The sequence below is a fragment of the Diaporthe citri genome (genome assembly GCF_014595645.1).
Source record: "Diaporthe citri strain NFHF-8-4 chromosome Unknown scaffold_1, whole genome shotgun sequence".
Taxonomy (NCBI): domain Eukaryota; kingdom Fungi; phylum Ascomycota; class Sordariomycetes; order Diaporthales; family Diaporthaceae; genus Diaporthe; species Diaporthe citri.
The window spans coordinates 10,376,963-10,401,914 of NW_025064846.1; the positions used below are offsets into that span (position 1 = coordinate 10,376,963).

A 24,952-nucleotide genomic window follows, 5' to 3' on the forward strand; every position below is an offset into this window, starting at 1 on the left:
GCGTGCGGCCTCGTCAAGGCGTGATCCACGCGGGCCAAGTGCGATCTGCTGCAGGAGCGTCGAGCATTTGAAGCTTCCTCGCTGAGAGCGAGGAGGGGCATGTGTGGTCTTTGTGCTCCCCCCCTGGGAGGTCCTGGGGGCACGGGGATGATGCAGAGTTAAGCTCGACGTTCTGGAAGGTCTCGCTGGCTGGGCAAGGTGAGGAGGCCACGGGACGACAAGAATGGTGGATGGTTGGCAAGAGTTGCTTGTTCGGGGTTTCGTTCTTCCCTGGTGGAGGGAAAGGTACATATAAGGGCGCATGCGTGAGGCACCTCTGTTACTTATTGCGTGACCTTGTTGTTGTTGTGACTTGTCTTGATATAGCCGTGGTGTGAGTTGGATCGAGCAACTAACTTGTGCTCTCAGAGACGGAGGAGAAGGCGGCGAATACAACCTTCACGGTCATGAATGAGGCCAAGACTTGTGGGATGAGATCGACCCGACCAAGAAATGGTGTCAGTGAGGCCCGTCGGCGTCGGCGTTGGAGCCGGAGCCGAACATGACAGGCAGCAATAGATTGCAATATTAACACAAAAGGAGATGCCGCGTCTTAAAATACGGATGGGAAATTGAGTTTGGCCAACCCCAGATTCTCAGCTGTCAGGGTCACAGCTGGTTAGTCTGTGCGCCCGGGTCGCTGTGAGCCTGTTCGGGCTTTGACTGAACCTGAGACGGGGCGCTCATCTATCTGGCCGGCAGAGAGAACTGCCAGGTCACAGCAAACTGCACGGAGTGTGTGTATTGTCCTGTGAATGATCGATACGCGGAAGGTTTATTCTGAAGATCAACGTCCAGAATTGGGGGGTGGAGGATACGCATGTAGTCTAGACCAGACAGAATAGGGCTACCGTGCCTGGGTCCAATGTGCCCAGGGTCCTGGGGCAATGTAACGGTAGCTCGACCACAACTGCTCCGCAATCTTAGGGTGATTGTCCTCCGAGGCAGTCGGGGGTGAGCTGCCAGCCAACCGCAATAGCTGGGAGCAAAACCAAAAGAGACAGAGAGTTCAGGACAGGACAGCAAGCTTTCACTCCCGCATCCCCAGCAGTAGTGACACATCATCAGCAGCATCGACAACGGGTTCCAGGAACAGGCTAACCAAACGTCGCCATCCGTTACATTTGTTTCCGTCCAGCCAACACAAGCCTGGCCAACCACCTTACCTGGACATAACAGACAGCACATCCCTGTACCGCACTCATCGTCCTCAAGATGCTCAGATGGTGAGAGCCTCAACCTCCCACCCAGCCTCATGCGCAAACGTGGATGCTAATGCGTACCTCCCCCTTTCCAGGTACCAAGCTAAGCTGGTCAAGCGGCCTCTGCTGACCCAGGTCGTCACCACGGCCATCCTCTTCGGCACCGGCGACGTCATCGCCCAGCAGGCCGTCGACAAGAAGGGCCTGGAGAAGCATGACCTGGCCCGCACCGGCCGCATGGTCCTCTACGGCGGAGGTGAGCATTTTCTGTTTTTGACGCAATGTGTCCCCCTCCCGGGGGCCAACAAGCAGGAGGAGCCAGCCCACCCCTTCCTCACCTCCCATCTCACCTTCCCGCACAACACCAAACACAATCAGCACACGTACTGACACCCCAAACAGCCGTCTTCGGCCCAGCCGCGACGACATGGTACAAGTTCCTAGCCAAGAACGTGAACCTCAAGTCCCCCAACGGCACGATCCTGGCGCGCGTGGCGCTGGACCAGGGCGTCTTCGCCCCCGTCTTCATCGGCGTCTTCCTGTCGTCCATGGCCACGCTCGAGGGCAATTCCGTCAAGGAGAAGCTCGACAAGAACTACAAGACCGCGCTCACGTCCAACTACATGCTCTGGCCCTTCGCGCAGGCCGTCAACTTCAAGGTCGTCCCGCTCGAGCACCGCGTGCTCTTCGTCAACGTCATCAGCATCGGGTGGAACTGCTACCTTAGCTACCTCAACAGCTCCTAGGTGTTTCCTGTCCTGGGGGCCTGTCCTGGAGGAGAGCGTTGGTTTGGGGGAGGGGGGAGGTTGGTTTCCTGTGGTGATGGTGGGGGGCGGGGCCTGTCATTGGTGGAATTTGGGCACTGGTAGACAAGGAGCGGCAGATACATGTGTGGGCATGTGTGAGTTGGCTAGAACTCTTCATTTCTGAAGGCATCTGGCATTGATGAGCCTTTGGGGCGATTTTCTCGGCGGGGAGGTACGATAGAAGGATTAAACACATCAGGGAGGCGTTCTAGGTTGCATTTCTAAATCCATCCATCAGTACATACATGCCGGGCTCTAAGGCGCCACCAGCTCATTAGCTGTGACCGTCACGGTGTGGTTCTCGTAATTTTGGTGCCTGGATCTTGTGTGTGATGAAGGTATCTGTCTCGCCCGGATACGGCTGTGGGCACTGTTCAGACTCGTCAGATGGAGCTGCTTCTCGCGGACATCCAGGGCGTGCAAAATGTCGACCAGTGAGTTGTCTTCTTGTTGATAAGCTTGAATACGGAGATTCGCACCTGCAAAAAACGGAGGGTACGGCCGTACATCAACCCACCATAGCCCAGCCACACACCTACACACCCAACACCCATACACCCAATACTTAACACTTGTATGCCTATATATCTAATTTATGTGAATTAGGTGTGTAAATTGGGCGTGGCTGTTAGATGCGGGTATTAGGTGTGGTGTGTGAATTCTCACGTGGTTTAGTGCTGTCGATGTACCACTGCACCCTCCGTTTTTGCAGGTGCGAATCTCTGTATTCATAAGCTTGGACTTTTATTTCTACCTTATCTATAGCACTAACCTTATTGGGGTGCGCATGGCCGCTGTGATGTAGTCAAGTCACTACCGCTATGCCTCTGCCGAGGTCAAAGGGCAGCTAATTTCCGCCGGGAGGACTTTACAAAGCGCTTATAGTACCAGGTATCGACCACATGCCTCAGCAGAATAATCTCCATTACATGCAGGACACTGAGGACCTACTTCTCAGCCGGGTCTGCCACCACGGCGGGGAGTCCAAACTCCTTCCCCTTTAGGTGACCAAGCCCCTCACCACCCTGCATTGGACCTATCAGTTTTGCTCCATATTCTCAGAGACATAGGGAGAAAGGGGGTACACTCACATAGCTGATCAGAGGAGAGACCTCGACACCGGCATCGCCGTCACCGGTGAGGATGGCACCGGCAGCCTCCAGCCACCTCTTGCCCTGGGAGGTGATGTCCTTCTTGCTCGTGTCGGGGTCATCCTCGCCAGTGCCGCGCGCGTTCTTGAGAGGCGAGAACTCATCCTCGCGCTTGACCTCGAGGCACGCGAACTTGTCGAGCTGCAGCAGGGGGAAGACGTCGAAGACGAACTGCTCCAGCTTGATGCCGTTGGGCTTCTCGGGCTTGACGGTCTCGCCGGACTTGAGGTCGACGTGGGGGATCTTCTTCCTGGCGACGTGGTGCGGCAGGTCCTTGGCGAAGCTGGGGATCTTCTCCAGGAAGCCGATGCTGTAGTAGTGGTTGACGATGTTGGCGGCGCGGAACTTGAGCACGTCGGGCTGCTTGGGGTCCTTGGCCTCGGCCGTCTCCTTGTCGATCTCGCTGTACTCGACAACATCGGGGCGGCCGTTCTTGGATAGGATCAGGCCGACCGACTCGGTAGCGTTGCGCTTGCGCACCACCTTGGTCGCGATCTCGACGTTCTTCGAGGCGGCGAATCCGGTGAAGGTCGGGTCCGCAACCCTGACCAGGCAGTTGTCGACACAGTACGAGTGGACGTGCTCGATGCCTCGCTTGCGCAGGTCGCCAAGGACGGGCGAGGTGACCAGGGCCTGGTAGATGCCTCCGTTCCCGTCAGGGGCAACGGCAACCTTGCCCTTGCCCTCGAGCAATATCTTTCCGTCGTTGGAGATGCATGGCAGCACTCCTTGCTCGAAGATCAGGACGTTCTCCTTTTTGAGCCCAAAGTAGTTTGCCTCCTCGAAGAACTTCTCGGTCGGGCCCCTCGTGGGTCCGCTAGTCATGACGTACCATGGCACCACGACCTCCTGGTTCTCGGGGAGACCAGCGTGCTTGTGTGCCAGCACCTGCAGCCGCCGGATGCGCTCGGCTTGGATCTGGAACAGGGACTTTTGCGAGGGCAGACCGATGTCGAAGCAGCCCTTTGGTGCGGAACTGCCCAGTCTTGTGCCCTGGCCACCAGCCATGAGAACCACGCCGACCTTGTTCTTGGCGGTGAGGTCCAGGCCGGACTCGTACCATTTCTTGAGCTGATCGGCGTCCGAGTCCAGGACGCTGGCAGTCGCGGATTCGGGCAGGGGCTCGAGCTCGGCCTTTTTGGACTCGGCCTCGGGCGGGTTGAGGGCCTTCTTTGTGATGGTGTTGATGTAGTCGGGGTCGAATCCGGCGAGCTGGTGGTAGAGATGTGCCTGGTCCTCCTTGGAGAGGGAGTCGTAGAAGGTGAAGACCTGTTCCTGGCCCGCCTTCTGGTATTTCTCCTGGAGTGCCTTGACCTCGTCGGCCGAGGGGGATCGTGGAGGGGCACCAGAGCTGCCGATGTTGAGGGCGTTCTTGATAGTCTCCATGGTGGCGATTGCGCGGTGACTGATCTGTTATTGGTGCAAGGGAGGTAGAAATGGTCCAACTGGGTATACTATCAAAAGTCAACAAGTGAGAAATACCAAGAAGAGGACAGCAAGAATGGGGAGGCCAGCAAGCAGCGTGGTGGTGTTCGGCCGGGGGCAGTCAGCTTGCTTTGTATTAATAGCACGGCCGGGATGAAAGCTGGAGCTCCCCTCCACTGCTCAGCTCCCCTTCAGCCCCGCCAACCCCTGATTCCGACTCCCCTGCAGGAATGCGGCCAGTAGAGGAGCTGGGCCTGCCAACAGCCGGCTTGTGACGTCGACACGCTCCCGATCAGCCGCCTCCTATTCGTCCAAAGCCGTTGCTGGGGCTCGTAACTGCCCTGTGCTACGGTTCAACACGCGGGTATTAGACTAGACTATTTGGCCTTTACAGCAATGCACGGGCGAGGCACTTCACGGAGCACGGAATACGAGCTAGTCTATCTACATCTAGAACCCGGGTACAGAAAGCGCTCCTTTGTTCGACTACCTCCAGGGCTGTTACACATGGGCCAGTCGCTTTTCTCCTGACTTGTCAGCTGGCGGTCTGAAGGCCTAAAGCTGCATGTGAGAGGCCAAAGCGAACCAGAAAGGACAAGCAAGACGTTTACTAACCGAAGAGCTGTGAATGGTATCTGTCAGTCTCCTCTGAGAATATTAGAAACCGAAAAATAGAGGCATGAAAAAAGGATTTCAAGAAGCAAAAGCTTTCGCCTGACGTCCAGGTGAGCGGATTGCCAAAGTTGCCACTCGATACATCAAAACTACGTAGTAAACGAGGGGGTTGACGTGTAAAAGGCCACTAACAACAACCTGGGCATTTCAGCCTCAATTTCATACGGTAATCATTTATAGAACTCAGACAGCCAAACTCGAGGCTGTCAGTGAATAGCTTCGGTGAAGCTACGTGACTTGCAGCTGGGAAATAACGACATCCCAGGTGGCCAATTCTACTTGGTACCTGTCCAGGCAACTTGCCTGAGCTGCCTCAACTCAACCCTCTGGGCCACCAAGCAGCCTTGAACCACCGGTGCAGTGCCTACCCTCAAGGGGACCACCGGGACAAGCACAATGGCAGCCCTCGACCATGAGACAGCTAACATCTCGGTCCCGCCCCCTCAGTCATCTTTCAGCGGCAGACTCAACATGGAGAACTTCCGGTTCAAGACCGAGCCTCAGTCGCCACAAGCAGGTCAGACACCACCCCGTCGGAGTACTCGCCTCTCATACAATCCCACGAAGTTAGCAAGCCCAAAACGGACCATTTCAACACCACCAGGCGGTTCCAGAAAGCGCAAAGCCGCCGTCACGGCAGACGATAACGCCCGTGTCCCAGCCCTGCCAGACGGCTCAACAGAAGCAGAAGCAGCCACAGCCGACTCCTCCTCACCATCATCAACGCCCACCCCAGGAAGCACCAAGAAGCCCAAGAAGAGGAACAGGCCAAAGTCAGGGTACCAGCCCCCCGGCGTCTACGCGCACCTTCCGCCCCTCCCCGACGCCCTCGCGCCGAACCTGCTCGCCCTCTTCTGCGGCCTCAACCCGGGCGTGCGCACCGCCCAGACGGGCCACGCCTACAACCACCCCAGCAACCTGTTCTGGAAGCTGATGTACTCGTCTGGGGTCCTTCCCGTGCGGTGCTCCGCCGAGGAGGATCGCACCCTACCCGCGCGCTTCAGCCTGGGCCTGACCAACATCGTGTCGCGGCCGAGCCGCAACGGCGCCGAGCTGAGCAAGGCCGAGATGGACGCCGGGGTGGGCGACCTCGAGGCCAAGGCGGCGGTGGCGGCCCGAGGCGGTGGTGGTCGTCGGGAAGAGCATCTGGGAGTCGGTCTGGCGGGTGCGGCATGGGCGGGCCATCGCTAAAGACGAGTTTAGGTATGGGTGGCAGGACGAGGGCGAGAACATGGGGGTTGGGGATGTGAGTGACGAAGAGAGGGAGGACGGGGTCGAGTACCGGGACGGCTGGATGGGTGCGAGAGTGTTTGTCTCGAGTTCCACGAGCGGGCTTGCTGCGACGCTGAGCCCGGCTGAGAAGGAGAGGATCTGGAGGGAGCTGGGGCGGTGGGTTGAGGCGAGGAGGGCAGGCAAGGACATGGCACCGGGCCTTGTCGACGATGTTTCGTGATGAAGCCTACATCATCGTCGAAGAGCGAGGCAGGTCATACGCGCGCGGCAGTGAAGCTTGTAGGCACAGGAAATGCCGGTATCCATATTTGCTACGAGCTACATCATGATCTCCTGCTCCTGAATATGATGAAGACCAATCCGGATAAACCGCTCCCAATGGAACTTTGCATGAAAGCATGTCTCTCCTTCCGTGGCAGACTGCCTTCCAGTGGTCCTGTGTGGCTTGAGACATATTGCTTCCTCTCCCTGGGTGAGGCTGAATTCGACGGCTGCTGGGCTGACCGCATTCCGTCCCTTGACAGCCTCATCGGTGATAAATACACCTGTCCGCTCTTCTGGTCAAGCGACCACGCACACACAATACCAAGCCCCTGCCTTGACCTCAAATCATCCAAAAACGCATCCTGCAGAGGGCGCCCTTATTGTATTTCAAGCCAGCAGCACCATCGCGGCCACCGGCTTCATAACCCTCATCGTGCAAACAATACTAGCGAAGTATAGAGAGCGGAAGATCCAAGCCAAGTCAAACAGCCCGGTGGCATTGTCAGCAGTGACCTCCGGCGATGAGCCCCAGAAACCCACCACCGCGGACGGCGGGTCGTCAGGGCATGGAAAGGTAGAACCTGACCAAGCCTGGAAAAGGCCTCTTGAAACTACGCGGTGGCGGGCCCGGCCCCGCGCCCGGGCGAGCCCTCGCGAAGCTCTACGAAACCGCCAGCATGCTCGTGGATGATACCACGGCCGCGGCCGCCTCGCTCCAGAAGCTGTTCCCCACGAACGTGCCTGAAGCGAGGGCCGCCGACGCCGCCATACTGACCGGGGTTATCTCGTTGCTGGCAACCCTCGTCGCGTTCGGCAGCCGGGGCGGCCGAGTCTGGGGTCTTCGGGGGCCAGTACGTCGACCTCACCTGCTTCACCCTTCACGGGGAGCCCCGGGCGGCAGGCTCGCCCCCTTACCTGCTCGTCCTTGCCATATCCGCGGCTGCGTGCGCCTTCCGCCTCATCGTCGCGGGCCTGCGCACGGTCATTGGTCTGGTCAGACCCTGCGAATGCTGCCTTCAACTGCCTGGTGTCGAGTCTATTGCGCGCTGGGCTCCCGCTGGGGGTTACAGCCGTGGGCAGCATTTCACTTCTGGCTGTCGTGGTGATGATGATTTTGGCGTGCGATGCCTCAAGCAAAGCTGAGCTCCTGGCATTGGCGGAGGACCTTGATGAGCAGAGACTGCGATCGAGAATTGTGTCGACTCAAATAACGTAGGCTTGGAGAAAGCTGAGGAGGGTAGCGGCGGTGGTGAACAAGGGAAAGCCGCTCGTGAGACTACTGATTGCTATAGGTTCCAAAGTGTCAGCATTGGCTCTTATTTCTTTTCTTCTTCGAGTCCTGAGTATCTCGGTGAGTGTAGCTCGGATCATCTGGCCTGGTCCAAAAGCGTAGTTGAAGGTTCGAATTAACCTTAGATTTCAACTGATCCTAGGTGAGCAGGGGTATATATCTAAACGTGTGTTATTCGCATCCTGTCCATCCGTCGCATAATCGTACACCATCATCAGCCAACGTGAATTATACAGCAGGGTCCCGTCACTCCCATTCCTTAGAACCATGATCAGCCAGCCACGTTGCTGGCCGTGCCCTGGCATCCAGTTTTCGTGAGATATGCCCCGGGTTGGCCTTATGGCCTGTCGCCCTTGATATAATCGAGCTCGTCGTCAGCGGCACGCTTCTCACGGTTGGCACTTGCTGGCTTGTCGGGGTCTCGAGCCGCGGTGTCAGCGTCGCCTGGGGCTGTGGCGCTCTCGGGCTCGATTACAAGCGAGGGCTCGGCCCTTCCAGCCTTCGTCCCGTCGCGTGCCACCTCGCCGCTTGGGAGGATCGTCTCCTTGCCCACCTGGGCTGCCTGTTCGAGCTCCTCTCGAGAGAATATCTGTACTTCAGCAGCTCCAGAAAACTCGCCTGTGGGTATAGAGCCAGAGTTGCTGTCCATGTCTTCCCCCTTACGCTCTTGGCCCTGCGGGCCGGTCGACGCGAGCCCAACGACGTTCCTCAGATTCCCAAACGGCAGCACTTCACTGATTCTTCCGGCGCCGGTAAACATCATTACCAATCGGTCCACGCCACATCCCCAGCCTGCCGTGGGCGGTAGGCCAGACTCCAGCACGGAGACGTACTGCTCGTCGATTACATGTGCTGGCTCGTCGTCTTCTTCGCCGAGTGGCTGTTCGCCCGGAGCTGCGTGCTGCTTCTGAGCCAGCTTCGCCTTCGCCTGGTCGACAAATTTGAGCCTCTGCACGTATGGGCTGTTCTCTTCCTCGTACATGTTGGCCAGCTCATTGCCATCGAAGAAGACTTCGGCCCGGGCGGAGACAAATTGCTTGGTGAAGGGACAAGTGAAAGTCTTGGCCAAGGGCGACATGCACGCCGGGTGTTTGGTGATGAAAATCGGCTTGTCCTTGGACTGGGGTTCAAGAACCGCACCTGCAATACGGTCGAGGAGTTTCGAAAGGGATGGGTTGGGAAGCAAAGACTTGTGCCAGTCTTTGCCGCGGTCTTCGAGGAGCTTGATGATCTCCTGGACGGCGTTTGGATTATTATCCAACCTCGGCAGAGGACTTCCAAGTTCTATGTTAATCGCCGGGATGAAATCAATCACTTGCCACTCCTTGGCAAACACCTTGGGGTCAAGCAGTGGCAGAGTCTGGAGATTGTGCTCGTCCCTGAAATTGGCAACAGAGGTAGCGAGGTCGTGAAACATATCCTTAGTCTCCTGCATGACCTGTTCGAGGTTGATGTGGGAGACATAAAACTCGCACATGGTGAACTCGGGGTTGTGAGTAGAGTCGAGGCCTTCGTTTCTGAAAGCTGGGCCGATCTCGTATATCCTGTCGAAGCCCGCAACAACGAGTCGCTTCAGCCAAAGCTCCGGTGCGATGCGCAGAGCGAGCTGCTTCTCTGGGAACTCGGTAGCGTTGGTCGTGAATGGGCGTGCCACAGCCCCACCGGCATTCGCAGCCAAGATAGGGGTATGGACTTCGATGCACTCCAGCTTGGTTTCGAGCCACTGTCTCAGTTTTCTGATCACACACGACCTAACACGCAGAGTGTCTGCAGCTCGCTTGTTGACAAGGAGGTCGAGATGCCGTTGGTTCATCCTGGCTTCCTCGGGAAGGTTAAATGGAAGTGGTGCTAAGCCGGGCGAGACTATTTGCGGAAGGTGTATAGCCTCGATAGAAAACTCCTTCGTCGGCGTGCGACTGGGCTGCCCAGTTATTGCTACACATAAAACTGTCAGCCGATACCAGACACTTGACTTCCGCTTGGGGTCCGCATGGGGAGGAACTACTAACAGATATGGTCCCCTCGCTTTATCAAGCGGATCTGGTCGGCGAAATGCCTCATTTCCGTGCCGTCTACCAATTTGTTGATATTCAGGACCGCCTGGACGGTTGTGCCATCCATGACGAGTTTTATAAAGGCCAGCTTGTTACCAATTTGACTGGTGGAGGACACGCGACCTGGAAACATCAGTCCCGTGAAGAGCTACCGGCAGAGAGGACAAGCATACCGCCGACCGTCACGATGTCACCGAGAGTTTCTCCTGGAAGTTTTATCTTGTCTTCATATTGCTTTCTAAAGTTCGATATCGTGAAAGGCTTCGCATAGCGTTTCAACCGCGGATACAACAGGGCATGAGCCTTCTGGAGCTGCTTGACGCGAGCCGCCGTAAGAGCACCGCGGTCCTCGGGATTGTACGTCTCTACATCGCGCTTCACCCAAGGACTGCTCGACCTGATCGTGCTGATGGTCTTGGGGAAAACGGTCGAGTTGTATCTTTGGCAGACGATCTGAGAGTTTCGCCTTGCCAACTCGTAGAATCGGAGGTACGCAGAGCCAGAAGGAGACGACCCTGGCGCCAGCGGTTGGACCGCGTACGGACGCAGGAAGTGCAGAGATGGCGCCATGTTCAGCCGATATCCCTCATCAGTCTATAATAATTCCAGTCAGAAAATCTGCGAAACCCACGTAGATTGAAACGAGAACAGGCAGTGGAATTCGGGGGTGAAAAGTGGTTGTCAGAGAGTTGGCAGTTTTGATCACGCACGACCAAGGTCGTGTCAGTCGCAACGGTTCTAAGGTTTAATGCAATCTCATCATGTGGGAATGTGTCGAAAGACAAGAGAGAGAGGTACTTACAATAGCGCGGCGCGGCGCTGGTTCTGAGGACACACTGATCTGCAGAAAACACAGCTCTCGCGTTGGAGTGGGATGAGGGCGTCGAGGTGCAGGAGCTACTCGAAATTTTTGGCAGCACGGGAAGGAGCTCCCTCTCGACGTATCATTGACCAATAGAGCTACTGTCCGGGGCCCACTCGTCAGCGCAAGCCCACTGAACCCTGCAATACCAACGTCACTGGCCGAGCCGATTTTTTGGACGACCTTCTTGAGGGCCCGCGCCGACCTCGAGCTCAACCAGGAACCAATTCGCACGCCGTCACAAGACCATCTGCACAGCGCCCCCACGAAGCCGTCACCCTTCCACGCCGCAGTCGACCACACCCGCGCATCTGCCTATATCACCGCCCAGCATGTCGTTCCTCGGATTCGGCCGCCCGCAGCCCTCGTCGGCCGAGAAGATCGCCGCCGTCGAGGCCGAGATGAAGCTCATGGCCGACATGATGAACCGGTATGCCGTCGCCCCGGCTCCTCCACCCGCGTCCACCTCTCCCTCTCTATGCTTTTCCAATGGCTAACCTTCGCCCTCGTGCCTCCCGATCTCCAGTCTCAACAAGGCCTGCGCGAAGAAGTGCATCCCCAACAACTACCTCGAGGGCGAGATCAACAAGGGCGAGGCCGTCTGCCTCGACAGGTGCGCCGCCAAGTTCTTCGACGTCCACCTCAAGGTCTCGGACATATTACAGCAGCAGCAGCAGCAGCAGATGGGTGGCGGCGGGGCGTTTGGTCGATAAGCGGGACGGACTCGAGCCCTTAGGGATTCGCAGATGCGGCGGGAGGAAGCGGGCCCGGTCTGTCTTGAGTGCAAGGAGGAAGCACAGGGGTGAAGGGCTGATACGGCATGCTCGATGGGCAGGGTCACCGCATTCGATTCCTGACCCGAGGATCACTCTTGGAAGCCCATACATCGGGTGCTGGAGACTTTGAGGATGGAAACCACCAAAACTGTACAAACGCCGAAAGGGGCGCGGCAATGGTCTATGGTTGCGACTGCGCATTGTTTCTGAGCACGGGGTTCAGATATCTCTCATGCGGTGTGTTAAATTATGATGATATAGACAATCTCCCTTCTCGGGAAAAATCAGTGGTTATTGGCCTCATCGCCATTTCCAAACCAACATTTCTAAGTACCTAGGCCCTGCTTGGGGGCATACAACCCGGGACCGTGTAAACTCCATACGCCGAGGCTCGCAAATGCTCGAGTCAACCTGATTAGTACCCAGAAAGAATGCTGCTAAACAGTAAGATGAAAGCCATCTTATAGCTCTTCTTGTGCATGACTGAGGCCTTTCAGTTAGCATCCTTTGTTCTGCGGGACCCCATCATCAGCCTTGCCTCAGGATGTTCGGCCCGGTCCCGATGCCCGTCAAGGTCCTGACGGCCCAATGTACCCAGCTCTCGGTCTCGAGCTGGCTCTTGAGCTCCTCGGCCCTGGTCTCCACGTCGACGACGCTGGCCTCAAAGTCTGCCACCCCGTCCTCGACGTCCTGGACCTTGGAGACCAGCGCGTTGATCTCGTACTCCAGCTTTGCGACCTGTACCTCCACATCCTTAATCGCTTCGGTGACCCTCCCCTTCTCTTCGGCGATCATCTCGGCCGAGTTCTGCTTGACTCTCTGGTACTCATCCGACAACGCGTAGTAGGCCTGCTGGAGGGTGTCCTGCTGTGTGGCGTACGTCTCCTCGAGGGCTTCGACGGTATTGATCTTGGACGACACCCACGGTGAGAGTGACTGGGAGAGGTTGAATATTTGCGCATGGAGGGATTGTGCGAGTTCGGCGGAAGCCAGGTGCTCCTCAAGCGTACTGGGCTCCTCTTGCAGGTCGACAATCTCGTCCCAGCGGAGAATGGCTTCCGAGGCAGCGCTGAAAGACATGCGTCGTGGCCAGCGGTCCTCGTTCAGGGGCTGCTTCTCTAGGGAAGCTGTCGCCACGGCCAGACTATGTCGTCTCTGTAGCAACGAAGAATGCGCATTCCCGCTTCGTTCAGGCAGTCGGAATAGTCTGTGGAAGTCATTCTCATCGACAGTTGATGGGGCCATCGATACGTCGCCGGGCAGGTCTTTGACGGAGTCTATAGCCTCCGAAACAGAGTTGCGCGCCTCCTGAAGTGGCGATAATTGGGCCCCAGAGGTGGCCCTTGGCCCAGGGGTGGCTTCATCGATGGGGTGTTCAGCATCGGGGTGCTTTCTCTGGAAGACGTTCGCGTATTCCTCGGGCTTGTTCTTCCATGTGAAAGCCCTGCCTGACATGACGGGACTGGACAGAGCACCGGAAGACTGGATCAGGCTTCCTATACTAGGGCTAGTGTATCCGGTCTCTGGAGTCTCGTCTCTGGACGGCCGGCTCGAGTGCCCCTTGCGGTTGCCACCTACGGCATCCCCAATACGGCCGAGTCTGGAGCGGGCGTCACTCACTCGATCCGCGACACTCCTGAAGACGGCCTTGTGCAGGCCCGACTCGCCGCCAGGGGTTTCCGCCATGCTAAGGCTTGAGCCCGGGGCGGGAGCCGAGTACATAGTACTCGATTGTTCTTTTGTCCGCAGGGTAGGGTTGAGCTCTTCGTATCCGAAAGAGCGTGTTGTGGTGCGACTCGGCTGTTCAAGCTCTTCTCCCTCTCCCTCTCCCTCTCCCTCTCCCTCTCCCTCTCCTTTTCTCTCTCCTTCTCCTTCTCCTTCTCTTTATCCTTCTCCTTCTCCTTCTCTTTATCCTTCTCCTTCTCCCTGTCCTTTTCCTTGTGCTTCTCTTTTTCTTTTTCGCGCTCCTTCTCATCCTCTTTCCCAAAATTAAGCATGTTGGTCATGTCTGGTATCGATCGCTCAGAGTGCTCCAGGGCCAGTCTTCGAGGCTTGCCCTGCCAGAGCCATTTTGCACGCTCACCAGACACCAGGTCTCTGAATTTGTCGATGTCAACCGTCTCGACTTCCCCGATTCCGGCCTTCTCGCGTGTCCCAATGACTCCGCTGAGGATCTCACCTCTCTTTCCGAATTGAGATACCGTAGCTCCGATTGCCTTTTGCACGCCCCATTCTTCACCGGCGGCGGCCTTTGCAGTGGACTTGTGCAGTTTGAGAAGCGTCTGACGGTCGAGTCTCCTAGTCCTCTCCAGTTTCTGAGACTTCTGAAAATGCCCAATGCCACGCTTGGTACTTTCGATCTCAAAGACATCTTTGGCTACGGTGACACCGTACGAGCTCAGGCGATTTCTTGCGCCGATGAGCATGCCGAGTAGTGCGGCTACGGTGGTTGGACCCAGGATGCCGTCGGTTGGCTCCATGTTGTAGTACTCGGATCCGACCTCAGTCCACCAGTTACCGATTGCTGTCTCTGTGATATCGCACAGCAGACCGTCAATGTACTCTTGATCCAGCATGCCGAAGACAAATAATGCCACTTGACACAGCTTTACCAGCTCCATGACGGCTTCGAAAAAGGGGACTTTCTCGTGGATCTTGTAAGTGGTGTAGAATTTGGCCTGGGTCGCCGGGGTAGGGTCTGACAAGGTCATGCCGGATCGACCCGAGCAACCGGTCCTCTTCAGGTCCTCGTTCACGATGAAAGCCTGCCTGTGCCTCTTGATATCCCCGTCCGGGACAAATATGACAGTGAGGGCCGAGGGGAAGCTGCTCAGGTTGGTGACCATCAGCTCGCCCAGCTCCGTCTCCTTCGGTCTCGCATGGTATATCTGCAAAGCCTTGAAGTAGACCTTGAGTCTTGGCGACCACTCATCCTCATCTGCCGGCACAGAGAGCACACCCACTACCACTGAAGACTTTGGGTCGCCCGTATAGGTGACGATCACGAGGGTGGGAGACAGTCGAGAGCATGCCCATTGTTCGACAAGGTAGAGCTCGTAGCCGCCAAGTTCGCCTCGGCTCTTGACTATCTGGACTAAGGGGTCTTCAGAGAGGTACCTGGAGTCAAGAGATATGTGTCAGTCCTTAGCCTAGCCAATCTCGAACACCGTCCAGGTGTAGCAGGAGTCAGGAGGAGGTTGGAGAGCGCACCTAAAAGCAACAGGGTCTGGGAAGACGACATGGCGGCGGCCAGGGCCAGGCGACAGAGCAGGCGACGAAGTATCTACTGAAAGGGAGCCGTCGAGCCTCATATCGCCAGGCAAGGGTGTGCCTTCTCGTGGTGTGGTAGCGGCGAGGGCAGAATTCCTCATGGCGGCCAGTCGGGCCTGGGTGACATCCTCCTCTTTGTGGGCGCGGCCATCGGGGAGATTGAGCCTGAAGGACATGGTGGTATTTGTAGCCGTCCCCAGTGGAGCCAGAGCAATGTTATACGTAGTCTACCGTCATGTGAGACAGCTTTTTCTGGTGCAGCCACCAACGAATCCCGGCAGACCTCGAGCACCGGGACAGCGAATGGTGCATGTTGGAAGGCAGTGGTTGGCTTCTACCACAGGTGTGCCAGCTCCATATCCTTGCAAAACGGCGAGGAAGCTTGCAGTGTCTTGCACGGTACACGCAGGAGAACGCGCGAGGTTCAAGGCTGAAGTGCTTTTGACATGTGATGCGAGCAGCAGGAGTAGTGGATGGTGATGATGTTATTTGTGTGCTAAGGTCGAGCAAATAGGGGCCAGGGGCCTGGTCCAGGTGTGCAGGTGGGGCATGTGGGGAGACCGGATTGTGACGGTAGGCGCTAATGAGCTTTCCAGGTGCCATGCCATATGCTGAGCAGTGATGACAGCAGGCCCCAGTGAATCACACCTAGTCCGCATATCCACCCAGGTGTAGTCGATGTATCCGGCAGCCTTCGACGAGAAGAGCTGGCAAGAACCAGACGTACAGGCAGTTTACGGACTCCAAAGCAAAACAAACAAATGGAGAACAGTAAATGGACAGCCTCGGTTGGAAGCGTGCAATGGTATTGTTGGGTTTGGAACTAATGGGCCAGCTGGTCCGTGGGTCGTGTCTTGCTCTCGTCTGGGACTGACGGACCATTAGAAGTGACTTGCTCTGCACCTGCAGCTGCTCCCCTCAAATGCCGAAGCGGCGGCTTTGGAAGCCACCCCATCACCTTCTCGGGACCACAACATACCACACACCTTGAATGAACCACAACCCAGCTGCCGCATTCTACATTCCAATTTTTAACCTCCTGCAGAACCCCTCTTCCTGAGTATCTAGATATCCCTACCGAGAACCAGCCCCTCCGTTCCCCTAACACGCGAGTCCTCAACCCCATCGAGGCTCCTCCTCCCACCATGGCTTACAAGCCAGACGACACCGATATCCCAGCCCTCCTCAAGGAGCTCGATCGGCTAGCGAATAACACCACCGACCGTCTGAGCGCCGCCGTCGACGATGTCGACAAGATAATAGACATCCTCGCACAAGCCCGGGAGCAGATAGCTGAGTGTGCGTGACCGGCCCAATTGTCCCCGTCCCCCACAAGAACCCCATGACCAGAGACCACTCCATACTGACGCTCGTCCTCAGCTCCCGACCCCCATACCGCAAGCCTTACCCTCGCCAGGCTGCAAAACCCAGTATCTAAAGGCTTCGAGGCTATCGACCAGGACCTGAGGAAGGTTGACAAGGTCCGAAAACACTATGGCAAGGTCCTCGACAAGCACTTCCCCCCGAGGCCGCTGCCCACCGATGATGATGCCATGGCAAAACACCCCAAGTTAATTAATCGCGCTATTGCCATGCACCTGCTGCGGGAGGGCCAGTTCAATGTCGCATCGACGTTTATACAAGAGACCGCATCGCTGGATCAGTTCCAAGAGCAAGAGCCAACACACGAGGCGAGGGCACCAGAGCCACCATCACAGCCCAACGACGACACCGACATGGACGCCGACCACTCCGGCGCAGAAGAGGGAGGGGCGGAGGAAGACGACGACACCATCCCAAACCAGGATTCACGGGGCGCAGCGGAGGCGGGATACGAGGGCGGCGACGACGAGCCAATGAGCGAGGTCCGCTCTTTACAGTCACACGAGCTCCAGGAGAAGTTCGCAAGTATGTATCGGATACTTAAGGAGCTCAGGAACCATAACCTCCTGCCCGCCATCTCGTGGGCGCATGAGAACAGCGCCGAGCTTGACGCCCGCGGCTCCGACCTGGAGTTCGAGCTGTGCAAGCGGCAGTACATCTACCTCATCCTGCAGAGCGGCAGCGGCGACGGCGACGAGGACGATGGCCCCGCGGAGGCTATGGAGTATGCGCAGGCCAACTTCCCACGCTTCGCTGACCGGCACGCCAAGGAGATCGCGCAGCTCGCGTCCGCGCTGGTGTACCAACCGAACCTGGCTGAGTCACCATATGCGCACCTGTTCGCGGGCGGCGGGGACGTGGGCGAGGCGGGATTCGACGAGATAGCGAGCTCGTTCACGCGCGAGTTCTGCTCGCTACTAGGCCTCAGCGCCGAGAGCCCGCTGTACGTGGCCGCGACGGCCGGCGCAATCAGCCTCCCTCGGCTGATGATGTTCGTCGGGGTCATGACGCAGGCGCGGGCGTCGTGGACGACCGCCTCCGAGCTCGCCTTCGACACGCCGCTGCCGCGCTCCATGATCTACCACTCTATCTTCGTCTGCCCCGTCTCCAAGGAGCAGACCACCGACCGCAACCCGCCCATGATGCTCCCCTGCGGCCACGTCCTGGCGAGGGACTCGCTGAAGAACCTGGTCAAGAGCCACCAGCGCTACAAGTGTCCCTACTGCCCCGTCGAGGGCCTGCTCCGGGACGCGAGGCAGATCATCCTTTAGGACCGCCAGATACTCGCGTTCAAGTGGGACGTTGGCTTCGACATGGGAGACTACAAGGTCTGGTTTCTCTCACAACCAGGACACCCGGTTCTCATGCTGGGCGGCCCTGATGGTCCAAAAGTCCTCTCTAATCGTTCGCGCCAAGCTTTGGCTGCCGCCTTAGCAACAGGGTAAAGGGGGCTTCATCACGGAAGGGGGCTTCATCACGCGGCACAAGTGTCATTATCCAAGGGTCTTGGGACCTACCAGAGCACAGGGCTAGTCACGTGCGACCGTCCGTCTGTCTGTGTTGTGTGTCAAACAACCACAGCGCGTTGAACCCAAAGCGATAATCATGTATTAGAATAAATCAGCACTGCCTTGTTGCCGGTAATCAAGAGAAGCCCAGCAGGCCTACGTTGATGAACACTCTGACGTATGTTTGCTACAATACGCCCTCACCCCCTGCGCAGGCATCCGAGCAAGCTCTGCACTAGTGACTAAAAGCGCCATGTATTTAAAGTCTCTTGATATGTGACATGGCCCTCAATGCGAAGTCTGCGAATGTCATAGAAATGGAGCGATAGGATGATGCCTCCTGGATACTATTCTACAAATCCGTCTCCTCCAGCGCGCGCCGTTCTTGTTGTCTATCCAACGCTGTCTGTTGGTCTATCGCGAGCTGTGGCTTTCATCTCGTGACTTCTAGTTCAGCTGGGAGAGCAGAAGGCAACAACCGACATCGCCACCACAGAGCCGGCCCCTATAACTATCGCGAAGAACAAGGACATGCGCACGATGAATGTCGTTCGCATACGTGAACATGGGACTCTTGGTGCACCAGGTGACGGATCTCATGGACAAAACATCTTTTCAGCAGTTGTATCGGTCTGGTCTGGCAGACAATTTCTCCGTTACTCATCTTTATAAGATCGAGAGCAAGATTGCGCTACAAAGCATGTGCCTGTCCTTAAGCGAGACTGACCAAGCAGGTGAGACAAGAAAAGAGAAACAACCAGGAAGGATCCCTCTCCCAGCCGGTGAGGTGAGGGCGGGTTCTGGGCGGATCAAAACGCCCCTTCACCTCTGGGATATCAAAAGATGTAGAAAAATAGCCCGCTGTAAATGCTCAGTAGCCCTTGTGTCGTGGGGAAGCCCTGTCCCTCCTCTCCCAGCCCGTTCGTTTGGTTCGACATCCAATATCCACCTCCTCTTTATCTTTTCACTTGTCCCCAGAGAGCAGGTACGGGCTGACATCTCTTTCCTGGAATGCCCCTTTACCCCAAAGCAAAAGGACCCTGAACACCACCTCCGATATCCGATCGGGGCCAAAATAAAAAGACAACCCTCAAGAACGCCATTAGATGTAGAAGGCAGATATGGTGTATCCGCAGTGATTTATATGTAATTGGACCCTGTTCGTGCTTCGTCTCTGTGTTTCGTGCTGGACCGAATTGTCTGTCGCCCCGTCTCGAGCCAGCGATCCAGTGGAGGTTGAGTAGCTTCCGGACAATGCGGTCATTAACTCGTGGACCTCGTATTTTTACGGCAAGCTGAATGGCCTTTAGTCGATTGTCATGCGCGTTGGCACTGACGGTTTCAGGGCGTGCATGTCGACACTGCTACCTCCGTCACCCTTCTCTTCGCTCGGCTTCTTCTTGAGCAGGTGCGTCTTGAGGCCGGCGCCGAAGTTGTTCATGCAGTAGAATGCATTGGTGATGGTGAATATCAACAGCAGGATAGCCAAAACCGCGAATGCTGTCAGACTCTTGCGCACCGGCATGTAGAATGCAGCGTGGCTCGGTTGGTAGATGCGCACAAGCTTGAACACGAAGTAGGCAAGAGCACCGACGTAACAGATAATAACAACCACGGTTCCAATCTTGTCCTCGTGCCTAGTGAAGTACGCCGCGGCGAGGAGGATGAGGATGGTAATCGGGATAGCAGCGATTGTGAGGTACATCTCAGCGTCGGTATAGCCAGTGACGATGACTATGAACTGCACGGTGAACCCGAGGAAAAAGAAGAAATCGAACTTGAGCAGCGCGATGTAAACCTAACGGGACTGTTAACTGCTATGTCTTTGGCATTGCTGGCGCAGATCCCTGGGACTCACCTGGTAGTGAAGAAACCTCTTCTTCATCCTGTAGTCGGCTCCGATCTGCTTGAGGATGTCCCATGCGAAGACCTGGTACAGTTTCCAGGCGATGAAGGACAGGACGATTGTGCCCACTGCGAGAATGATGGGGATCGCTATGAGGAAGCCTTGTACTTCGTCCCAGAGTGCTTGCTGCGGTGTTATTACCACGCCCTTTTCGTTGGTGTAGCCACCGTCCAGCCCATGGTTCTGGCCCAGAAGGGTGAGAGCCTCGTGAATCTGATCAATCTGGATTGCGGTGTATACGAGAAGGGCCAGGTTCGCGATGCAGATTCCGATGATCTGAATGGTGTTCTTCAAGCGAAGAGCGTCCCAGACCAGTAATAGCTCGTACAAAAAGCCGAAGATGAAGAGGGTGAGGAAGGTCGGGATCGTCTTGTACTGGGCACTGGTGTCGTCGTCGGTCTTCAATACGGATTCCAGCAGATGTGTCTGGAACATAGCAAAGGTATACCTATATTGCGAACGGTGAGATGGACGGTCAATCAGACAGCGAAGGGGATTGGGCCGCTCACGATTCGAAGGCCAGACACACTATGGCCTGTAGTGATGCGGCAGCCATGAAGGCCTTGGGCCAGGGCCCATCCATGAAGTCCAGGCTATTGCGCTTCATGCTTGCGCGACTTGAGGGAGCGATGCCCTCTCTGTGAAAATATCCTCCTTCTTGAAAGGCCTGAGAAAAGCCCGGGTCAGCGGGCAGGAGGTTCCGCCGAGATTCAGTCCGGAACGCCAGGGCGGGCAGGCGTGTCGACTCCTTGAGAGGAGTCAAAGGAGCCGCAGCGGTTGTCTCTTGTATGGTCTGCCAAGACAAGGGAAGAGTGCGGAGAAGGACCTAGAATGCGGGCCGGGCGGTTTGTGGCGACGAGTACAATTTTAGGAGAGAAGGATTGGAAATGTCGCGGTTGTCGGTGGGCTGAAAGAGTGGCCGTCGGCTGCAGAGGTGGGGACGAGAAATGAGGGTCGAGATTGGGGCCTCCTCCGGCGAGATGGTGTGGTGGTGTTGTTGGTGGTTGTGTGGGAGGGTGAGAATGAGGATGATGATGATGATTGATGATTGATGAGTAGCGGAAAGGAAAGAGAGCACGGAGCGTCGAGTCGGGGGACAAGGCGATTGATTGAGTGTGGTGGTTGATGGGCCCGAGTCCTGGCCCTTTTCTCGGTTGGGATGGTGTGCTGGGGGGGGGTCCCAAGGACCCAAGGATGGCTTGGTGGAGGATGGGAAGCGGCGCGGCGGCCACTGGCGGAGAGTCTCAGGTCCACACGCCCAGGGTTCAACGTGCGTGCGGGTTGTTAGAGGAGGGCTGAGCACTTAGTCTACTTTGTGCAGTCGCAGGGCAGGGCAGTGTACTGTAGCTCTAGTCGCAGCCCACTGCGAGCCTGACAAGTGAGAAGGACCAGGGCCTGCCAGGGCTGCCAGCAGGATGGGCCAGCCTCGACTCGCAAGACCTGGCACCGTCTGGGCAGGACGGGCAGAATGGGCTGTACACGCGACGACAAGGCGCAGGAAGAGGGAGATTTGAGATTGGGGGGTTGTCCACCCGAATCCACAGACCAGGGGGAGAATGGGGCGCTGGATCCAGGCCTTTCCCCACAGCAAGAATACAGTGGTACCTGGTGGTTGTACCTTCTTGGATACTGTGGTGCCGTCCTGCGCCGTGCTTGGCTTGTACAATCCGAACTTTGCAGAGATGCAGCCAGAGAAAAGATGGGTGCGTGTCGTGGACCCCAGTGCTGAGCACAATGTGCAGCCTTGCGATCCGGGAGAAATCAGACGAGAGAGGGGGAGAACGTGAAACAAGTTCGAAGGGAGGGCTTGGTCGAGGGGGAGTAGTGGAAAAAGAAAGGTGAGGGCGAGGATGAGGCAGTGAGGACACGGGAGCAGTGACAGAAGTGACGCTAAGGAGCCCCTTCTGGGATTTCAACCTTTCACACGCAGCCGCAGCAGCAGAGCAGAGCACGTTCGGTTTCGCCAGCTGCCAGTGCCAGTGCCAGTGCCAGTGCCAGTGCCAGTGACGATGATGATGGAAGGCTGGGCTCGGGCTGGGCTCGGGCTGGGCTGGCCTTTTCGCTTTACTCGAGCAAGGGAACCACCGTTGCATCGCCGCGTGCCGAGCACTTGGGGACAGGCGTATGGTAGGGATCCGTTGGGGACATGGCACTGCTAGCCTGGCACCGAGGATCGATCTGTCCACGGGTCCGTAGGAGAAGCGTTTCGATGCAGGCAATATCCAGCCAGGGTCCTGCTGCCATTGCATATCACACACTTGGTACCTCTGTACTCTGGTCTCCCGACCTCCCCTGCCCCTTGCAGTATTTGTGCACGACCAACACCCCCTTCGCGTGGGGGGTATTTCGCTAAATACACCCTGCACCCCAGTACGCAAATAAAAGAGAGAAAATTAGTAAATATTCCCATGGAAGAGCTTTCCTGAAACATAATCAGATATTTTCCAGTATTTTTCTTAACTTTTCAAAATGATGTTGTATTTAAATTAAAATAAAAAGTCCTTTCATTATGTATAAACACATGTAAGAAGTATAGCAAGGCACGGCACGCGGCCCCGCCCCGTGGCCATCCACAGCTCAAAGATGGCCAGGAACCACTGCAGCCGCTCCTTGGGGAACTTGTCATAAGACGCTGCGTGCCCAGGCAGTTCTGTGATCTGCGACGATTTCAGCTTCTCGACACTGTCGTACGCAACCTCGAACTTGGCCCCCTTGACCTCCTCCGCGATGGCCACGAGCTCGTTGAACGTCAGCTCGTCGCCCACGACGCGCAGCTCACGCGGCCACGCCTCCAGGTCCGGCGCGGCCACGACGAACCGCGCCACGGCAAAGGTGTACGTGAGCGTCACAGGCTCATCGCCGTCACCGGGGATGCCCGCCGCGTTGTGCTCCCTGTCGACCACGATAACGCTGTGGGGATGGTGTGTCTTGAGGCTCCGGGGGCGCGAAGTAATCGAGGAAGGTGCCGTTGTGGACGACCGCCCACTCAAGGCTGGTCGCCTCGAGTGCCTTGAGCGAGATGAAGTAGTGCTCTAGGGGCGGGAGGATGGTGACACCGCTGTGAGAGGTCAGCCAATTGCGTGGGACAGGGGCGGTTGGTGAGTCAGAGGCTCACTCTTCTGGATAAGGGATGGCAAAAGAACTAGGGATGAACCGCTCTGTAGCACTGGACGCATCCGCGGCTTTGATGAGGTTGAGCTGGGAGGTCGCCAAGGATGTGGCCGTGATACCAAAAGCGCTTATTACGGTGTGGACATTCTGCTCCTCCATAAATGATGTGAGAGCACCGATGTCACCGTAATCGACATTGAACACCGGTGCTAGGGAGTTTTCTTCTTTGCTCGAGTCCTGAGGAGATCAGCACGATTTTATCTGATAAATTGTGGATCTCAAGGCTCTTCAATAGATACCTTGCGAGTGAGAATTATCGCTTGATGCTTCTCCTGGGAAGCTAGCACCTCCACAAGAGTGCGTCCAACGGCACCCGTCCCGCCCGCAATTGCCACAGTCACCATCTTGACTCGAGACTATGAAGGCTTCAAGTTTTGGTATGCAAACTCGGGAGCAAAAACTCAAGCTGGTGTAAAGGAGTGAGAGGCCGTCTCCAAACCTAAATTGATAGAGCCAAGAGGCACTCAACCGTGCGGGATAAGCTCGAAGACACCACCAATCAAGGCAAGGCAGTGAGCGAATAGGGTGAGGTCTTGTCAGATCAACCAATTGATTCAGCTCAAGCTGCTCAAGGAGAGTGAATAAGTACCAAAAATGGCCGGTGTTGACTCGGACATTAGATATATCCGACGCATTTAGTGGGCCAATGGAATTGAATTGACTTAACGTTTGACGACAAGACTACCTAAACAATAGATTCTTAAAATTTGAAGTTACTTGGAGAGATGTACTTGTGAGAGGGCCTCTTTGCTTAAGCCTTATTTGAGTAAAACCGCCGCGTCTCAGTGTGTGCCTAGTGTCCAACTAATAAATAAGCAACGCCCCAGATGCACTTCTACCTGATTTCGTCAGCAGCAGGATAATGACAGGAGCATACATCCTCGGTGCACGAAACGCATTCTCGAGGATCCGTATTCTGCAATGGACTCTGGGTACATGGAGGAAGCAGACCTGCAATTACAATTTGGTCTTCGACCAGGCAGATGAAAGTCTTTTTACGTCTAGAAAATATCCAACCGCTCGTGTCATCACGCCTTTTACTCAAACAGCCAACTGCGACTGAAATACTTCATCTCGCTCGGTCAATTTAGCCGCAAGCTCAGGGTCGCTGCCGTCTTTTTGAGCCCGAGACTTAATGTCTACCCGCACCGATATGCTGTATGGCAAATATTCTGCTTGTATAGCCGTTGTGAGCAAGCCAGGCTAGCAGGCCAAACAAAAATGTTGACGCGGCCGGGGTTGAACCGGCATCTCCTGTGTTATAATGAGGCCAGGAATGCTACCATTACACCACGCGCCATGTTTGAAGCTCAAGAAATGTTCACAGCATGCTCTCTCATATGCTAGTGTGGCTCTAGTTGGTTTACATAAACTCTGCTTAAGACGGCGCTTCCAGCTGCTGTGCTATAATTACAGAAACCACCAAAAAGCTCCAGAGCGCTCTGGAGATTCAGTAATCTCGCACATCGATACTGCTATAAGAAGACAGCCTTGCACTTTCTCACACTAAGAGTTAACGATGTTAATTGTTGAATTATTGTGCAGCTTAGAAGCGCCTCAAACGAGACTGATACTTCTGTTTTAATCTCTGATTTATCATTTCCCTGTTTTATTGTACTACTCTTTAGGGCTAGCTACCAACCCTGTGCATTTAGCAATGTTGCTGGGCTGAAAGGGACACAGGTAATTGACGAACAGGATGGGATGACTGTACTGTTGTTAGAGTAAGCTTGGCGCCAGGGACCGCCGACCAGCACGCGGCGACGCCAATGCAAGGGCCTCAAGGGGCTGACACTAACAGCAAGGACGGGCTGACGTGCATGTCTCTGGGTTGCGCAACGGCGGGGGCTCCACAGGCCCATCAGATCGGAAGTTTGGACTCACAGCCACGCCGACAACGACAGGGAGATCCCGACTCCCAATGCCTTCTTCCTGC

The 24,952-nt window shown here is 56.2% G+C and overlaps 10 protein-coding genes across 10 annotated transcripts; 4 read left to right on the plus strand and 6 right to left on the minus strand.

Moving 5' to 3' along the window:
- Positions 1 to 1,254: 1,254 nt before the first annotated feature.
- INS49_002699 (uncharacterized protein) lies at positions 1,255 to 1,987 on the plus strand (the record flags this gene model as incomplete). Its single annotated transcript, XM_043163504.1, has 3 exons — positions 1,255 to 1,265; positions 1,337 to 1,497; positions 1,644 to 1,987. The coding sequence occupies 3 exons, from the start codon at positions 1,255 to 1,257 to the stop codon at positions 1,985 to 1,987; spliced, it is 516 nt and encodes a 171-aa protein (XP_043032010.1).
- Positions 1,988 to 2,994: 1,007 nt separating this feature from the next.
- INS49_002700 (uncharacterized protein) lies at positions 2,995 to 4,584 on the minus strand (the record flags this gene model as incomplete). The annotated part of the gene is made up of 2 exons (XM_043163505.1): positions 2,995 to 3,072; positions 3,139 to 4,584. 2 exons carry the CDS (start codon positions 4,582 to 4,584, stop codon positions 2,995 to 2,997), a joined length of 1,524 nt encoding a protein of 507 aa, XP_043032011.1.
- Positions 4,585 to 5,694: 1,110 nt separating this feature from the next.
- On the plus strand, positions 5,695 to 6,751 carry INS49_002701 (uncharacterized protein; the record flags this gene model as incomplete). The annotated part of the gene is made up of 3 exons (XM_043163506.1): positions 5,695 to 5,815; positions 5,903 to 6,450; positions 6,515 to 6,751. 3 exons carry the CDS (start codon positions 5,695 to 5,697, stop codon positions 6,749 to 6,751), a joined length of 906 nt encoding a protein of 301 aa, XP_043032012.1.
- A 655-nt stretch (positions 6,752 to 7,406) lies between these two features.
- INS49_002702 (uncharacterized protein) lies at positions 7,407 to 7,878 on the minus strand (the record flags this gene model as incomplete). The annotated part of the gene is made up of 2 exons (XM_043163507.1): positions 7,407 to 7,661; positions 7,711 to 7,878. The coding sequence occupies 2 exons, from the start codon at positions 7,876 to 7,878 to the stop codon at positions 7,407 to 7,409; spliced, it is 423 nt and encodes a 140-aa protein (XP_043032013.1).
- A 545-nt stretch (positions 7,879 to 8,423) lies between these two features.
- On the minus strand, positions 8,424 to 10,710 carry INS49_002703 (uncharacterized protein; the record flags this gene model as incomplete). The annotated part of the gene is made up of 3 exons (XM_043163508.1): positions 8,424 to 10,021; positions 10,096 to 10,263; positions 10,314 to 10,710. The coding sequence occupies 3 exons, from the start codon at positions 10,708 to 10,710 to the stop codon at positions 8,424 to 8,426; spliced, it is 2,163 nt and encodes a 720-aa protein (XP_043032014.1).
- A 624-nt stretch (positions 10,711 to 11,334) lies between these two features.
- Positions 11,335 to 11,715, plus strand: INS49_002704 (uncharacterized protein; the record flags this gene model as incomplete). The annotated part of the gene is made up of 2 exons (XM_043163509.1): positions 11,335 to 11,432; positions 11,529 to 11,715. 2 exons carry the CDS (start codon positions 11,335 to 11,337, stop codon positions 11,713 to 11,715), a joined length of 285 nt encoding a protein of 94 aa, XP_043032015.1.
- Positions 11,716 to 12,306: 591 nt separating this feature from the next.
- Positions 12,307 to 15,224, minus strand: INS49_002705 (uncharacterized protein; the record flags this gene model as incomplete). The annotated part of the gene is made up of 3 exons (XM_043163510.1): positions 12,307 to 13,440; positions 13,506 to 14,895; positions 14,989 to 15,224. 3 exons carry the CDS (start codon positions 15,222 to 15,224, stop codon positions 12,307 to 12,309), a joined length of 2,760 nt encoding a protein of 919 aa, XP_043032016.1.
- Positions 15,225 to 16,193: 969 nt separating this feature from the next.
- Positions 16,194 to 17,702, plus strand: INS49_002706 (uncharacterized protein; the record flags this gene model as incomplete). Its single annotated transcript, XM_043163511.1, has 2 exons — positions 16,194 to 16,347; positions 16,429 to 17,702. The coding sequence occupies 2 exons, from the start codon at positions 16,194 to 16,196 to the stop codon at positions 17,700 to 17,702; spliced, it is 1,428 nt and encodes a 475-aa protein (XP_043032017.1).
- Positions 17,703 to 19,245: 1,543 nt separating this feature from the next.
- Positions 19,246 to 20,452, minus strand: INS49_002707 (uncharacterized protein; the record flags this gene model as incomplete). The annotated part of the gene is made up of 3 exons (XM_043163512.1): positions 19,246 to 19,737; positions 19,798 to 20,293; positions 20,355 to 20,452. The coding sequence occupies 3 exons, from the start codon at positions 20,450 to 20,452 to the stop codon at positions 19,246 to 19,248; spliced, it is 1,086 nt and encodes a 361-aa protein (XP_043032018.1).
- A 1,900-nt stretch (positions 20,453 to 22,352) lies between these two features.
- INS49_002708 (uncharacterized protein) lies at positions 22,353 to 23,651 on the minus strand (the record flags this gene model as incomplete). Its single annotated transcript, XM_043163513.1, has 4 exons — positions 22,353 to 22,755; positions 22,832 to 22,903; positions 22,961 to 23,165; positions 23,606 to 23,651. 4 exons carry the CDS (start codon positions 23,649 to 23,651, stop codon positions 22,353 to 22,355), a joined length of 726 nt encoding a protein of 241 aa, XP_043032019.1.
- Between the last annotated feature and the right edge of the window lie 1,301 nt (positions 23,652 to 24,952).